The sequence below is a fragment of the Nothobranchius furzeri genome, chromosome 1, assembly GCF_043380555.1.
Source record: "Nothobranchius furzeri strain GRZ-AD chromosome 1, NfurGRZ-RIMD1, whole genome shotgun sequence".
Classification (NCBI taxonomy): domain Eukaryota; kingdom Metazoa; phylum Chordata; class Actinopteri; order Cyprinodontiformes; family Nothobranchiidae; genus Nothobranchius; species Nothobranchius furzeri.
Genome location: NC_091741.1, coordinates 96,828,866 through 96,843,299, shown reverse-complemented (window position 1 = coordinate 96,843,299; position 14,434 = coordinate 96,828,866). Strand labels below are relative to the sequence as shown.

The 14,434-nt window shown below is 44.1% G+C and overlaps 1 protein-coding gene across 2 annotated transcripts; it reads right to left on the bottom strand.

Annotated features, from left to right (window-relative positions):
- Positions 1-2,659: 2,659 nt before the first annotated feature.
- LOC107375468 (cell adhesion molecule DSCAML1) lies at positions 2,660-11,509 on the bottom strand. Of its 2 annotated transcripts, none has more exons than XM_015944023.3 (14): positions 11,323-11,509; positions 10,919-11,257; positions 10,648-10,776; positions 4,643-4,810; positions 4,496-4,566; positions 4,186-4,426; positions 4,007-4,105; positions 3,840-3,914; positions 3,635-3,763; positions 3,396-3,560; positions 3,170-3,222; positions 2,995-3,094; positions 2,887-2,917; positions 2,660-2,797 (listed from the first exon to the last, which is right to left on the bottom strand). In XM_015944023.3, the coding sequence occupies exons 1-14, from the start codon at positions 11,363-11,365 to the stop codon at positions 2,740-2,742; spliced, it is 1,701 nt and encodes a 566-aa protein (XP_015799509.3). In that variant the 5' UTR covers positions 11,366-11,509; the 3' UTR covers positions 2,660-2,739. The 2 variants fall into 2 exon arrangements, with proteins under 2 accessions (XP_015799509.3, XP_015799502.3); XM_015944016.3 differs by having other exon boundaries at positions 2,661-2,797; positions 4,007-4,111.
- Between the last annotated feature and the right edge of the window lie 2,925 nt (positions 11,510-14,434).

Sequence of the window (14,434 nt, the reverse complement as noted above, 5' to 3'; positions counted from 1 at the left end):
CCTCAGCCATGAAGGAAACGTGGGTGCTGACCGGCTGTGCGCTCTGGCGTCAGGAAGGGAAGGTGGCCACGTGACTCACGCCAGCTATATAACTTTATTAAACAGAAATTTTATGAAGTATTATTTTTGTTATTGTTGAGGGAGCACAAACAGAAAATTCTTTTAAAATAAATAAATAAATAAATAAATAAACATATAAAAAAATCATTAAACCTCAAAAAGGGCACTTTGGGCACATGGGACAAAAGGGGCAGGGTCTCAAGTACCCTTCCCCCCCCCCCTCTGCACGTGCCTGGTTCTGCTGTCCTCCAGGTTTTGTTTGGTTTCAACCCCTTTCGTTTGGATGAGTTTTTACTTTTTAGTTTAAACTCTGGTATGATCCAGAGGGATCTTTTTGTGTGCAGTTTGTTTTAAAGGTTAACTTTGCTTGGTGCAATTTTACTGACATCGGTTTTAAACACCTTCGTTGCGGTAAAGCTTTTTAATGTAAGTTTTTACCAGGTGTTTTAGTCAGTAGATTGTTTTAGACTTTCATCAATAGTTTGCTTTTTCAGAATTCTGTAAAAGTGATTATCTTATCATGTACTGTGATAAAATGTAAGCGATACATTATTTTTCTAAGCACACCCCCTGCCCCTCAGAGCTCCGTGCAATAGGAAACTGAGCACCGACCAGAGCTAACCAATAGCATTAGACTACCGCTTACCTGCTTCAAATTTAAGGAATGCCTCGGCTAGGGTGACCAGATCCCAACTTGCCAAATGATGAGAATCAGCTCCTCTTGAATCTGGTCTTGAATCAGAAAAGGGTAGGATGACTTATCCGAATCAGGGACGAAGTCCTGTCCCAAGTGGAGGAGTTTAAGTATCCTGGGGTCTTGTTCACGAGTGAGGGAAAGATGGATTGGGCGATCGATAGGCGGATTGGTGCTGCATCTGCAGTGATGCAGGCGTGGTACTCATCTGTCGTGGTGAAGAGAGCTGAGCCAGAAGGTAAAGATCTTGATTTACCGGTCGATCTACATTCCTACCCTCACCTATGGCCATGAGCTTTGGTTAGTGACCCAAAGAACGAGATTGCGGATACGAAATGAGTTTTCTCTGCAGGGTGTCTGTGCTCTCTCTTAGAGATAGGGTGAGAAGCTCGGTCATCTGGGAGGATGCCTCCTGAACGCCTCCATGATGAGGTTTTTCAAGCACGTCCAACCGGGTGAAGACCTAAAGGGACACGCTGGAGGGACTATGTCTCTCGTCTGGCCAGGGAACACCTTGGGATTCCCCTGGAGGAGCTAGCCCTAGTAGTCAGAGTTGAGTCTGGGCCTCTCGGCTTAGGCTGCTGCCCCCACGACCCCACCCCGGATAAGCGGCTGAAAACGGATGAATGAATGAATTTAAACAGAAGTTTATCCTGTTTATAAAAAAAACTTGCTTGTCACTTTAGTTGGTTCTTCTTGTCTTAAGCAGAGAGCCACCAATGTTTTTATCCATTTAATTATTTCTGATTTGTCTCAGTGCTTCTTTCTTGCAAAAGTAGCATTTCCTCTACAAGGACTTGAAAACTTATGGTGATTTTACTCTTTTGTCATGAGAAGAGAAAAGCTGACGTTTTATTGTTTTATCACGGTTGTTGAGTTAGTAAAACAACTTTTATTTTATTTTGCTCATGCAGAATTCTATAAAGAAAGCCTAAATCTTTATTTTATCCCACAAAAAACCCCACATAAGTCCCAGCGACCATTAGAACACACAGAGCTCCTACAGCTGACGGAGAACCAACACAGTCTTTATTCTAGGAGAGAAAAAAAAAGAAAATCTCAATAATGTTTCACTTAAAGTGCTTGTGTTAAATCTACTGGTGTGCTTTATTTTATTAGAAATATGTACAGTTTGAGCTCAACGAACACATGTTCCCGTGTTGTCCAATGATAAGGATATTTAACATTTCCAGTAGATGTCACTGTGTCAGACATATCAAGCACAGAAAGTCTGAGAGAAAATTATTTATTTTGTGACACATATTTAATGTTCTGATGTAAATTTATAAATCTAGTGGGAAAATCTAAGCTGATTTGTTCAGTTTTCTTTTATTTATAAAAGTTTAAAAGATAGAATTAGGCGATTTAACACAACAGGAATATTCTAGTGAAAATCAAAAGGGTTTTGTTGACACAAATTGAGCAAATTTCTCTTTAATCAATTTCAACAAGTGGAAACTTTTATTGCCAAAACTGGATCCATGAAGTCAAGTCACAACAGGGAAAAACACAAAATGTCATTTTTATTTTTCACTGAAATCTGTTAGTTTCCCCCTGATGGGTAACCCCCCCCCCCCCCCCCCCCCCCCCACACACACACACACACACCCCCCAGGGTATTTTGTCTGGAATGAATAACACTTAATTAATAGCAAAAATAAAACTGCAAGATATATTATGTTGTTGCAGTTTTTCAGAATAAAAGCACGGGTTGGTGAATTTTAGAAAACCTGTAATACAACCAAGGTAAAAATAAAATAAAACTGTGTGCCTGAAAACTGTCAAAGACAAAGTTCCTTTGCTTAGTTAATCAGCCACATTTACGGGTGGCACATGAATACATTCAATTTTGCTCCTAATGTGAAACAACTAAGATTTTTTTTTGTATTTTTAAAACCAGGCTTGTGTGTGTGTGGGGAGGGGTGGGGGGGTGGGTGGGTGGGGGGGTCCTTTCAGAGTGACCAAATGCAGACGCAGGTCAGAGTTCACAGCTCTTGCAGAGAATCTGATCCTTTGTATCGTAAGGCTGTGCGGCTCATCCACCTTCAGATAAGAGAGGGAAGTCTCAGTAAAAGCGCAGTAAAACCTGCCCCGGTGGGCTCAGTGTCGTTATTTTTGCCCAAAACACTCACACGTTTAGATGACCATTCCTGTGTTTCATTCCTTTAAACAGAGAAGAATATTATCAAATGTTGCATGACATTTCTGTCAGGAGGAAGAAAAGGTGCCGCCACACTCACGTCGAAGTATCAGAAGCATTACTGTGCCGATCAGCGGGACCACAACAATTGGAACGACGATGGCAGCTGTGGGAACGCCTTGCGTGTTCTCAGCAGTCATCTAGCAGAGAGGACAAGTCACGCGTGATGAAATCCAAAACACCCTAAACTCTGACAGCTCCGGTCTGATACTTACAACAGATTCAGAGTCATTCGGAAATGTAGGAATGAGATTTTCCCTCTCACGATCTGTCAGACACGACCAAATGAAAAAATCACGCAGAAGGAAGTTTTAAAAACTCTCTTCCCAATGAAGCAATGCATGTACCCAAACACAGGAACTGTGATGGTGTTCTATTAAACCTGAATTTATGAAACCGTTTTTGTTCCTGGAGAATCTAAACGTCTACGTGGAACAATACCTGTTCCTCCAGTGGTCACAGTAAGGACATTACTGGCTTTACTGGTGCCCACACTGCTTTTGGCAAACATGCGGATGTTGTAGGTTGAAGGATTTATCTCTATTATTGTGGCGTCCGTCTCGTTGGGGCTGAAATCTACAACACTCTCGGTGTAATCCCACGAGGCTGTGGAGGAGAACAAAGGGTTTTACTCGATGAAGTTTGATGGAGAGGACCATTCAGTCAGACTTTTCTCTCACCATTGGCTGCTTTATACTCCAGGAAGTATCCAGTAGTGGGGCTGTCTCCTTCAAACCCAGGAGTCCAGAAAAGAGAAATAGCATTGTCCTTCACTTCCTTCAGCTCAATAACGGGTGGATCAGGAGGCACTGAGAGGCGCACAGACGTCCGGTCACCAATCTTATCATTCAGATTTTAAATTCATGAACAAATTCCAAAACACACCCAAAGTGAGGGTTGAAGTGGTTTCTTCCCACGCTGTGGATGTTGGGACCATCTGAGCTGTTAAAGCTGTGTGAACTTGGAGAAGGGTAGAGAAGTTAGTTATTAGATCCTTTACTATAAACAGCTCTGAAGACAAATGTCATTTTCATGGGACAAATAACACAAACCTGGTGTGAGACTGGTGTGATGTGTCCGAGTTGTAGCAGCAGCAGCAGCAGCAGAAGAAGAGGAAGAGGAAGTTACGGTACTGGATGCTGCTGTTGTTTCTGGAACTTTAAATCAAATCAATCAAACTGAAGTTAAACGATGAGTAAATAAACGTATTTTACTGGATGTTACTGCGCACCTTCATCCAGAGTGGAGCAGCGAGGGGAGTCTGAAGCGGGTCCTGTCCCTGCGCTGGTTTTGGCCTGGAGGCGTACGCTGTACCAGGTGGAGGGCTTCAGGTTGGTCAGAGTGAAGCTCTCCACCTCACGCGTGGCCGTCACAGAGACATGCTGCCACCTCTTGAACTGGTTCCCCTCATCCTCCCTGTAGCTGATGGTGTAACTCCTCAGGACGCCGTTCCTGAGATCCGTCTTCGGAGGCTGAGCAGGAGAACGCAGTTAGTTAAGTCAGATTGCGGCTGTGTGTTACGAAGCAGACGGAGGCATTACCTTCCAGGTGACACTGATGCTGTCAGAGCTGAGAGCCTGAAGCTGCACATCGAAGGGAGGGCCCTCTGGTACTGCAGTGAAATCAAATTTTACGTCAAACGGAGTCATTTCTTAGCTCCAGATGTCTCAAAGAGCAAGAATCTATACCTCCTTCCTTTGTTGTGATGGTGAGAACGTTACTGGTTTCACTTGTTCCCACGCTATTGGCAGCAAACATGCGAAGGTTGTAGGTCTTGTAGGGACGCAGATCCACCAGAGTCACCTGAGTCAGCTGAGGTTGGGTCACCTCAGTTCTTATGGCTGTATCCCAGGATGCTTAGGGACAGACATTACATATGCTCAACGATCTAAATCAGCTGTTCCCAAACGTATTGAGCCCTGCACCCCCTTCTATGTCCCGACCTTGTTGATGCACCCATCCCCCACACCTTCAAAAAAGTGCCTTTTTTTAGCATTGAAAGGCAGTAGAAATGTATTTGTTTGGCCAAATACTTACCCATAATAACACGGCGGGTGGGCCTGCATCTTGGCTTCAGGCAGCTGTTTGCTAGAACCTCACCGCACACCACGGATTTGGGCAGTCTGCTTCACCAATCCAAGTGAAGTACAGACCCAAATAATTTTCATCATATTTCCTTCTTTGTTTCCCCGTCTGGTGTCTGCCCTCTTCACCTCGTTGGCCTTGGCCATCTCCTTCCCTCCTTAGCTGTTTCCTCCGGCTCAAACCTTTTCTACTCCCGCTCTTTTTCTTCTCCCGGATTTGTAATTCTCTCCACTGTTACCTCTGATTCATCACTCTCTTGGTCCCTCTCCTCCTTTATCATTAACTTTGACTTCGATGTCTCACCTGACACTTTCCCTGATTTCAGCCAATTGAGTATATTTGTGAAAATGAGTATAGAGGCCACAAGCTAAGAGCGCACATACAGTGTGTAGAAGAAGAAAAATAATTTCTTCTACACTTCATTTTAAGATGAAGGCTATTTTGAATAGTAACTATAATTGTTATTGTAACTATTTTAAAATTTACAAAGGAAATGTTTATTTATACATCTTTACTGTTTATTACATTTTTCACCTCGAGCACCCCTAGAAGCAGCTCTACACATTGGGAATCCCTGATCCACTAGCGGAAAAAGTCAGAACCGGGCCGAGGTGGAGCAAATGACCGGATCCTTTGTCCAAATAATAAAGGTCCTGAAAACATGATTTTAGCAGCGGCGGGCCGTGCATTTGGGAACTGGGCCTTCAGTGCTGGTTTACTGACCTAATATGTTGTTCCAATAGGGGCAGACTGGCCATCTGTGAATTCTGGAAAACACCAGATTGGCTGGTGTGTTCTAGGACCGCTGCCCCCCTCCATGTTTCAGAAAGAAAGGAGGCTACTAAAATACTTTCTTCAGGAGGGCTTCATGAAGATTTGTGTTACATACATTATCATCATGCAGCGGCAGATTGTTCATGGAGTGCACCAAGGGGGGAGGGAGGGACAGTACACTGTGTAGTTTAGAGATTACGCAGATGTTTATTCAATCAGTTAGTTAATAATAAAAAATTATGAAGATTAGAGCCCATTCTCCTCTGAACAGAAGTTATGGAAGTGCTTGTCTTCTCCAGCATCCTTTGTTTGTGTTAGAGGCACCTTTCCTCTCATCCACCTCATTGCAAGGGCATGCCCTTTCTAAGCCCGGGCCAGGGGCCCGCTGCCCCCCATCCCCTCTGATGCCCCGTCCCTGCCCTGATCTAAAGAACACTGTTTGGTGTCTTGTCTACTCTAGATGTGAACCAGAAACTTGAGAACAGATGATTGTGGAGCAGTAAAGGATAACAGGAGATAGGACATGAAGGGCTTTAGACGTTAAGTTTCTGAGCATCTGAGTTGGCCACATGTCTCCTCAGATACTCGTCATGCAGACTGGTATTTACTGGTTTGGTTTATAAATTGCTGCTTTTGACCACTCCTGCTGAATATTTTAATGAACCACTTTTAAACAAAACATCTAAGTTGTTTTTGCACATGTAGCTTTAAGGCATTTGTTTCTCTACCAGAGTCAGGCTCATGACCACTGACTTGTAAATGAATGGAGATGATTTATGCCGGTTTCACATTGGAAGCATCGGCGGCGCGAAACAGAAGCGGAACGGTTAACTCGCGAACTTCAAAGCGGTCCTTTTCACACCGTCAGAGTCTTGGCAGCGGCATGGCTTCCTCACTGTGCTCTTCGCTGGACAAGCGAGATCACACGATCCCTCAAGACTTCAGGTCACAGTTTGTTTATGCAATCTGCCATTAAACCAAAAAGAAGGAAATCATGTTTGATATCGTTCTGGTGAGCTCTTTAAGTAGTTGTGGTCGACTATAAGCCTCAAACACATCAAGAGAAAAATACTGGGAACACAGCCGTGGATCTTTGGGAAGTTGTGTCCGTCCAAAGGCATCTTCCCACTGCTTTGTCCTCCTCCTGCTAGTTGGAAATCTGTGTAAACTCACTTCACTCCCCTTGTTGCACTCGGAAATTACATCCAAAAGCAGCACAATGCCGCACTTTACTTAATTATTAATACGGTGAGCGCATAAACAAACACTAGCGTGTGTGTGTGTGTGTGTGTGGGGGGGGGGGGGGGGGGGGGGGGTTGGTCTGAGGGTCTTCCACAGAAAGATTTTAGTGAGTAGATGTTATCTCCTGCATTCCTTTTAACTGGTTGTTTAATATATTTAAATTATTGTTTTTAAATGAACAACTTAAACTTGTTATGGTTTAAAAACTATATCAAGTATCAATGAAATAAGATCAATATTAAAAATAACTTGAAGTAACATGCTTGGCTGGTTTGTTCAATGGTTTGAATGGCCTCATTTCAGAAATGTGATGAAGCATGGAGCTCTGCTGCTGAAAAAAAAACTATACAGAATCCTAAACTTCCAGTAATAAATGTTGGATGTTGATTTTATATTACTCAGTGTTGGGAACATTACGTTCAAAAAGTAAAATGGCCTGTATTTGATATAGCGCCTTCTAGAGTCCTAGAACCCCCCAAGGCGCTTTACAACTCAATCAGTCATTCACCCATTCACAGACATATTTACACACTGGTGGGGATGAGCTACAATGTAGCCACAGCTGCCCTGGGACGCACTGACAGAGGCGAGGCTGCCGAACACTGGCGCCACCGATCCCTCCGACCACCACCAGCAGGCAAGGTGGGTTAAGTGTCTTGCCCAAGGACACAACGGCAGCGACAGACTGACCGGGGCTCGAACCTGCAACCTTCCGATTATGGGGCGAGCACTTAACTCCTGTGCCACCGTTGTCCTAGTAAGTAATTAGTTATAGTTACGGATTATTTTGTCAAAAAAGTAGATCTGTTACTTACTGAGTTACAAGATTATAAAAGTAACTAACTACCAAGAAAAATAAATATTTTGTAGCTTTTTACAGTAAAGAATGCGAGAAAAATGGGTTCCCCTCTTAACTAAACTTACTTAATTTACTATAAGTTACTACAATACTGAAATATAAATGACTAATGACTGGAAGATAATAAATGGGTAAACTTGTAAATCCACCATTAAGGATGTTAAAATGTATCAGCAGATGGAGGGTCCACGGTTCATTTTGCTGCTGTGCGTTGTCCGTGTCAGCAGAGAAAGTAGACCCTCTCAAGATAAAAATCCATGTCGCTTAGATCCTCACACATTTTGTGGGGACCTCTTTGGTGGATCACGGACCCCTTGTTGGAAACTACTGGTCCGGGTTAAACAAGATGCTCAGTGAGTGGAAACATTGGTTGGAATTGCCCTTTAATATTTGGAATATTCAATTTGAAGCCAAGCTTTTAGCTTTGTCTGAAATTCCACAACAGAATGACGCTAAAATTACCAATAATAGTTTTAGATCAATCTATACTTATTTTCACCAAATTTTCCACTAATATCAACATCCCATTAAAAACACAAATCCAAACTTTTTTGCTAAGTTTTTTTCTTAAATTTAAAACCTAACAAAACAATATAGATAGATATTTAGGGGAGAGAAAACAAAAACCACTGATTTAATGTTATGATTCTTTTTCCCAGAAGTCTCAGAATAAATAATCAAGGTTTTAATTAGATTGTTTCAACTTTTCTTTCACGTTGTTCAAAAGGGTTTGGTTATGAAACAACACAACCGCCTTGCCTGTGCTAGAATCTTCTTTGGACTTCTTTAGCCTGGCCTGCCAGACTCCTCCTCTGTTTAATTCTGCACAGAGAAAGAGTCTGGAAACTCTCCTATTCAAGTAAGCCCACCCCATGAGAATTCTAACCAATCAGCACTGAGTAGCATACGTCACACACCATAACGCCGAGTTTGTCGAACATGGTGACTGAAGCTGAGTTTGTTGCAGCTCTTTCCTCTGTTCTAAATGACTTGGACACGTCTTTAAAACCACAACAAGTAGAAGCGCTAAAACCCTTTCTTCTAAAAATGATGTTTGCGCCATTGCCAAACACCTTTTTGACTACAGCTAAAAGACAACATTGCGCGGTACAATCGGCATTTCCGTCTTTTTTCTGATTGGTTATTTTTGAGCTGCCTAGTCCCGCCCCTCATGTGCCTCTCTGCCTGTGAGTTACCAGACTCTCTCTGTGCAGAATTAAACAGAGGAGGAGCCTGGCTGGCCAAGCTATTCTTTAGCACCAACCTGTCTGATTACGGAGGAACCTGGTTTGTGACACAGAGAACAGCTTTAGCCCTTCAGTCTTAATTGTGACACCATTTCATGACCAGCTCCCATTAGTCCAGGACCACTTTTTGTTTCCTTTTGGTTTGGCTTCGCGCTCCGGACCTGCGTCAATGTCCCGCCTCCTAGCTTAAGTGACAGCTGCTTTTTTCAAAAATGCCAGACGGAGTCTCAATTAGCAGGAAAGGTGGAAAGTAATGGAAATTCAGGACTGTCCCACAGAAAGCAGGAACCTCGGTCACGGTAACGGCAGCATAGCAGCCACTGAGGAAGGCCCAGGTTCAGAGCCTGGGAAAGGTGAGCAGGATGAATGAGACAGGGGACATTAGCTGTATTTTTCTTTTAAAAACATAACATTTAGACATTTTGTAAGGTTTTATATATTACTAATGTGCTAAAAATAACCACAAACCACAAACATTAAAACAAATGTTAAACTTTAGGGGTGCTGGGGTTGAATTAAGGGGTAGTGCTTCAGCACCCCCAAAACAGGCGAGAAATGCCTTTATCAGCTCATAAACAGACCCAAGGGAGAGAAAAAAGACACCTGCTCTGTGCAACATGAGATTACATGATCATATGGACAGCATCATAGATAATACAGGAGTCAATAGCATTCCCTGCGGGTACAAAAATTGTAGTTTTATGCAAATACTTTGCCATGACAATTCAAAATGCTATAAAAGCTAAAGGCACCCTTCCCCAAATCGAGCCGGTCGATTTGGTGTAAGATTTGATGTAAGATTTATAGGGGTTTTAGCCATTCGAGCTGTACAAATAAAGTACATTTTGCACAAATTATGTTGACATACAACTCAAAATGTTAAAATAAGTAAAATCACACTTCCCCAACCGAGCCGGTCGATTTGATGTATGATTTACAAGGGTACACACTTTCGTTCTACCGAATAACATAATAATAATAATAATAATAATAATAATAATAATAATAATAATAAAGAATTTGGTCAGTGCATAAATGGTAAATGGCCTGTATTTGATATAGTGCCATCTAGAGTCCTGGAACCCCCCAAGGCGCCTTACAACACAATCAGTCATTCACCCATTCACACACACATTCACACACTGGTGGCGATGAGCTACGATGCAGCTACAGCTGCCCTGGGTTCGCACTGACAGAGATGAGGCTGCCGAGCACTGGCGCCACCGGTCCCTCCGACCACCACCAGCAGGCAAGGGGGATTAAGTGTCTTGCCCAAGGACACAACGACAGCGACAGACTTAGGGGGGCTCGAACCTGCAAACTTCCGATTAAGGGGAGAGCACTTAACTCCTGTGCCACCGTCGCCCTGGTCGGCAAGCCCCTTAATAAGGAGTAAAGTGTGCTCTACCAGGCAATCAGTCAGCCAATTAAAGAACTAATGCACATTACAAAGTGGAAAATGATCACCAGCCTGTTTTAAACTTACCATATTTGTTTTTTATTTCGATGATGTAGGTTGTGATGGGTCTGCCACCATCAAATGGAGCCGTCCAACGAACGGTCAGAGTTCTCTCCTTCACTTCTCTTGTTTCAACCTTCAGGGGAAGTGGGCGCCCTAAAAAAAGTCAGAAAAACAAACTTTCATGATGCTGGATTAACAGATAACATTAAAATTAATCTTTTCAATGATCCTTTTGGAGTTTTCAAACTTCAATCTTTACTTTTTCAAATATTTGACACATTTTCAGTAGGGGTACCTGGATTTACTCTGAGAGTTGTCTGATGTTTGTGATCATTGAACCAGCCTGGTATTTCCACCCGACAGCCGTAAACGCCCGAGTCGCCCTCCTGAACCTGAGTGATGGTCAGAGACACATCACCCTCTCCGAGGTCCCCGATAAGGTGGTACCGTTCCGACAACCTGCCGGTCACTTTGGTTCCGTCTGATCTGATCACCTCGTTGGCACAGCCGCTGTTTGGGATGTCTCCCCGGCCCCAGCACACAAACAGGCGGCCGTAGTATTTAGCATCATAGTTGCAGTGTAGCGTAACGTCGGATCCCACTGTGGTTATTATGGTGTTTGCAGACACATAACCTGAAAAGGATAAAGGAATATTTCAGTTCTTCGTCCTAATAAAATATTTAATTTTTACTTCTTACCTGTGAGTAACCAGAAGAGAACACAGCTCCCCAGAATCCGCATGTCTCAGCCTTGGTCTGAATCCGTGATTAGATCACCCAATCAACTCTGAACTGACCACAAAGTGCCCTAAGCTCTGAAGTCTTTCCAAATCACATGACACTGCCCTTGATATGCTCACACCAACAACTTTTGGTGGCAGGGAAGGAGTTCACACAGGAGCTGTTTCCTTTTCTGTGGTTTTGGTTCCTTCTGCAAGAGAAATGTTTCATTTTGATGAGTGGACAGAAAGCATCAGGGTTATCAGCAAACACATTTGCACTTGTTTGTTTTCTGTCTCCGTGTCCTTCATCTGGTTGTATTCCTCACTCCCTTCCAGAAAGATACAGACACAACAGATTAGATCCAGCTCAAGGTTTCATAGAAAACACTAAACACAGCATCTACCAACACATGCAACTGTGGTCGTAATATCTGTGAAAACGGGTGAGTCATGTCATTTTAAGTTGACGATGTAGATTAGCCGTGGCGGCCACTTTGACTCTGAAGGGAGTCAGTTACAGAAAAACAAGTACTGATAACTGATTAAGATTTTTGTTAAAATATGCTGAGAATTTATGACATGTTGACACATGCATGCACACACACAAGCACGCACACACACACACACACTGGCTAAAGCATTAGTGATGGGGAAACAGCAAATTAATTATTATTATTATTATTATCATCATCAACATCATCATCATCATCATCATCATCATCATCAGTATTATTATTATTATTATTATTATTATTATTATTGTTGTTGTTGTTGTTGTTCTTGTTGTTGTAGTTGTTGTTATATTCCTCTTTTTCAGTGCTGAGCAAACATTAACGTTTTGAACCCCACAGAGAATTTCCTCAGACGCTGCTTCCTGGTGAAACGTGTGATCCATCCACCCATTTTCATCCGCTTATTTGGAACCAGGTCGCGGGGGCAGCAGCCTAAGTCGAGAGGTCCAGACTTCCCTCTCCCCAGCCACTTGGGCCAGCTCCTCCGGGGGGAACCCAAGGCGTTCCCTGGCCAGGTGAGAGACATAGTCCCTCCACCGTGTCCTGGGTCCACCGTTAGGTCTCCTCCCGGTTGGATGTGCCCGTAAAATCTCACCAGGGGGGCATCCAGGAGGCATCCTGACCAGATGCCCGAGCCACCTCAACTAGCTCCTCTCGATGTGGAGGAGCAGCGGGTCTACTCCAAGCCCCTCCTGGATGACCGAGCTTCTCACCCTATCTCTAAGGGAGAGCCCAGCCACTCTTCGGAGAAAACTCATTTCGGCCGCTTGTATCTGCGATCTCGTTCTTTCGGTCACTACCCAAAGCTCATGACCATAGGTGAGGGTAGGAACGTTGATCGACCGGTAAATCGAGAGCTTCGCCTTACCAGGAAGGCTCAGCACATCAGCAGTGTGATCTGTAGTGTAAACACATCCTGTAGTCCCCCTTTTTAAATAAGGGGACCACCACCCCGGTCTGCTAGTCCAGTGGGACTGCCCCCGATGTCCACACGATATTGCAGAGCCGCGTCAGCCAACACAGCCCCACAACATCTCATCCACCCCTGGAGCCTTGCCACAGAGGAGCTTTTTAACCACCTCAGTGACCTCAGCACCAGAGATTTGAGAGGCCAACCCAAAGTCCCCAGACTCTGCTTCCTCACTGGAAGACGTGTCGGTGGGATTGAGGAGGTCTTCAAAGTATTCTGTCCACCGATCCACAACGTCCTGAGTAGAGGTCAGCAGCACACCATCCCACTATAGATAGTGTTGGTAGCGCGCTGCTTTCCCCTCCTGAGGTGCTGAATGGTGGACCAGAATCTCCTCAAAGCCGTACGGAAGTCTTGCTCCATGGTCTCACCGAACTCCTCCCATGCCTGGGTTTTTGCGTTCGCGACCACCCGAGCCACGTTCCGCTTGGACTGCCGGTACCCGTCAGCTGCCTCTGGAGTCCCACAGGCCAGAAAGACCTGATAGGACTCTTTCTGCAGCTTGACAGCATCCTTAACCGCCGGTGTCCACCAGCGAGTTCGGGGGTTGCCACCACGACAGGCACCGACGATCCTGCGACCACAGCTCCGGTCGGCCGCCTAAACAATGTAGGCACAGAACAGGGTCCATTCAGACTCAATGTCCCCCGCCTCCCCTGGGACATTTTGGAAGTTCTGTCAGAGGTGGGAATTGAAGCTCCTTCTGACAGGAAACTCTGCCAGACGTTCCCAGCAGCCCCTCGCGATACGTTTGGGCCTGTCTGGTCTGACCGACATCCTCCCCCACCATCTGAGCCAACTCACCACCAGGTAGTGGTCAGTTGACAGCTCCGCCCCTCTCTTCACCCGAGAGTCCATGTGATCAGATCGGGACATCCCTAAAACTTTTCTCACACCATCTAAGAGCACTTTTCTCAGAACAATACTGACATTTCATATTAGTCAGCAACTAATTTACAGAATGAATACACAACCAAAGAGGGGGAAACTGGATGGTTTAGCATCTTTTATCATAGAAATTCACTATGTTATTACTATGAAACTGACAAAGTCCTCTAAATAATGGCTGTTGAGGATTTGGCAGGCTGATTAACTGGTTCATCTAGTCCCCATTATAACTGTTAAAACAGTCATAATAGATGGAACTGCAGAGTTTATGTTTGTTTGAACACGTAGTGGAGCAGATTTGTTGTATGTCCAGCTGACATTCAGATCTAATTAGCGCCTACTGTTTAAACTGCCTGATACAGACTGTTTCGTGACTGGTTTCAGGAATTAGAGTCACCTGACCTGAATCTGTTACCTCCATATCAGGTGCTGATAGGCTGAGACTATGGCTGTTAGATTAGACCAATGATCACAAACCTTAAACTATATAAACATTTTAAGTTAATATTACATTTTTACCAATACCAATCTAAACTTCCTGCATTGCAACAAAACGTGCGGTTACCAAAGGGACAAAGCTCTGGTCTACTTTTCAACCTCCTGATTTGAGTTCAAGAGTCCGGTTAGGGTTGAACAGGCGAGATCGGAGCTTCCTCTTCCTTCAGCATGCGGTTCCTCCAAAGTGTTTCAAGTTTCTCAAGTATAACCACACGTCTGTA

Coding starts and splice junctions, on each gene's coding strand:
- LOC107375468 (XM_015944016.3), bottom strand. CDS start 11,365: ATGCGGATTCTGGGGAGCTGTGTTCTCTTCTGGTTACTCACAG. Junction 4,112..4,185: donor CTGCTCCACTCTGGATGAAG/GTGCGCAGTAAC, acceptor TTTGATTTAAAG/TTCCAGAAACAACAGCAGCA. Junction 3,764..3,839: donor CACTTCAACCCTCACTTTGG/GTGTGTTTTGGA, acceptor TGCGCCTCTCAG/TGCCTCCTGATCCACCCGTT.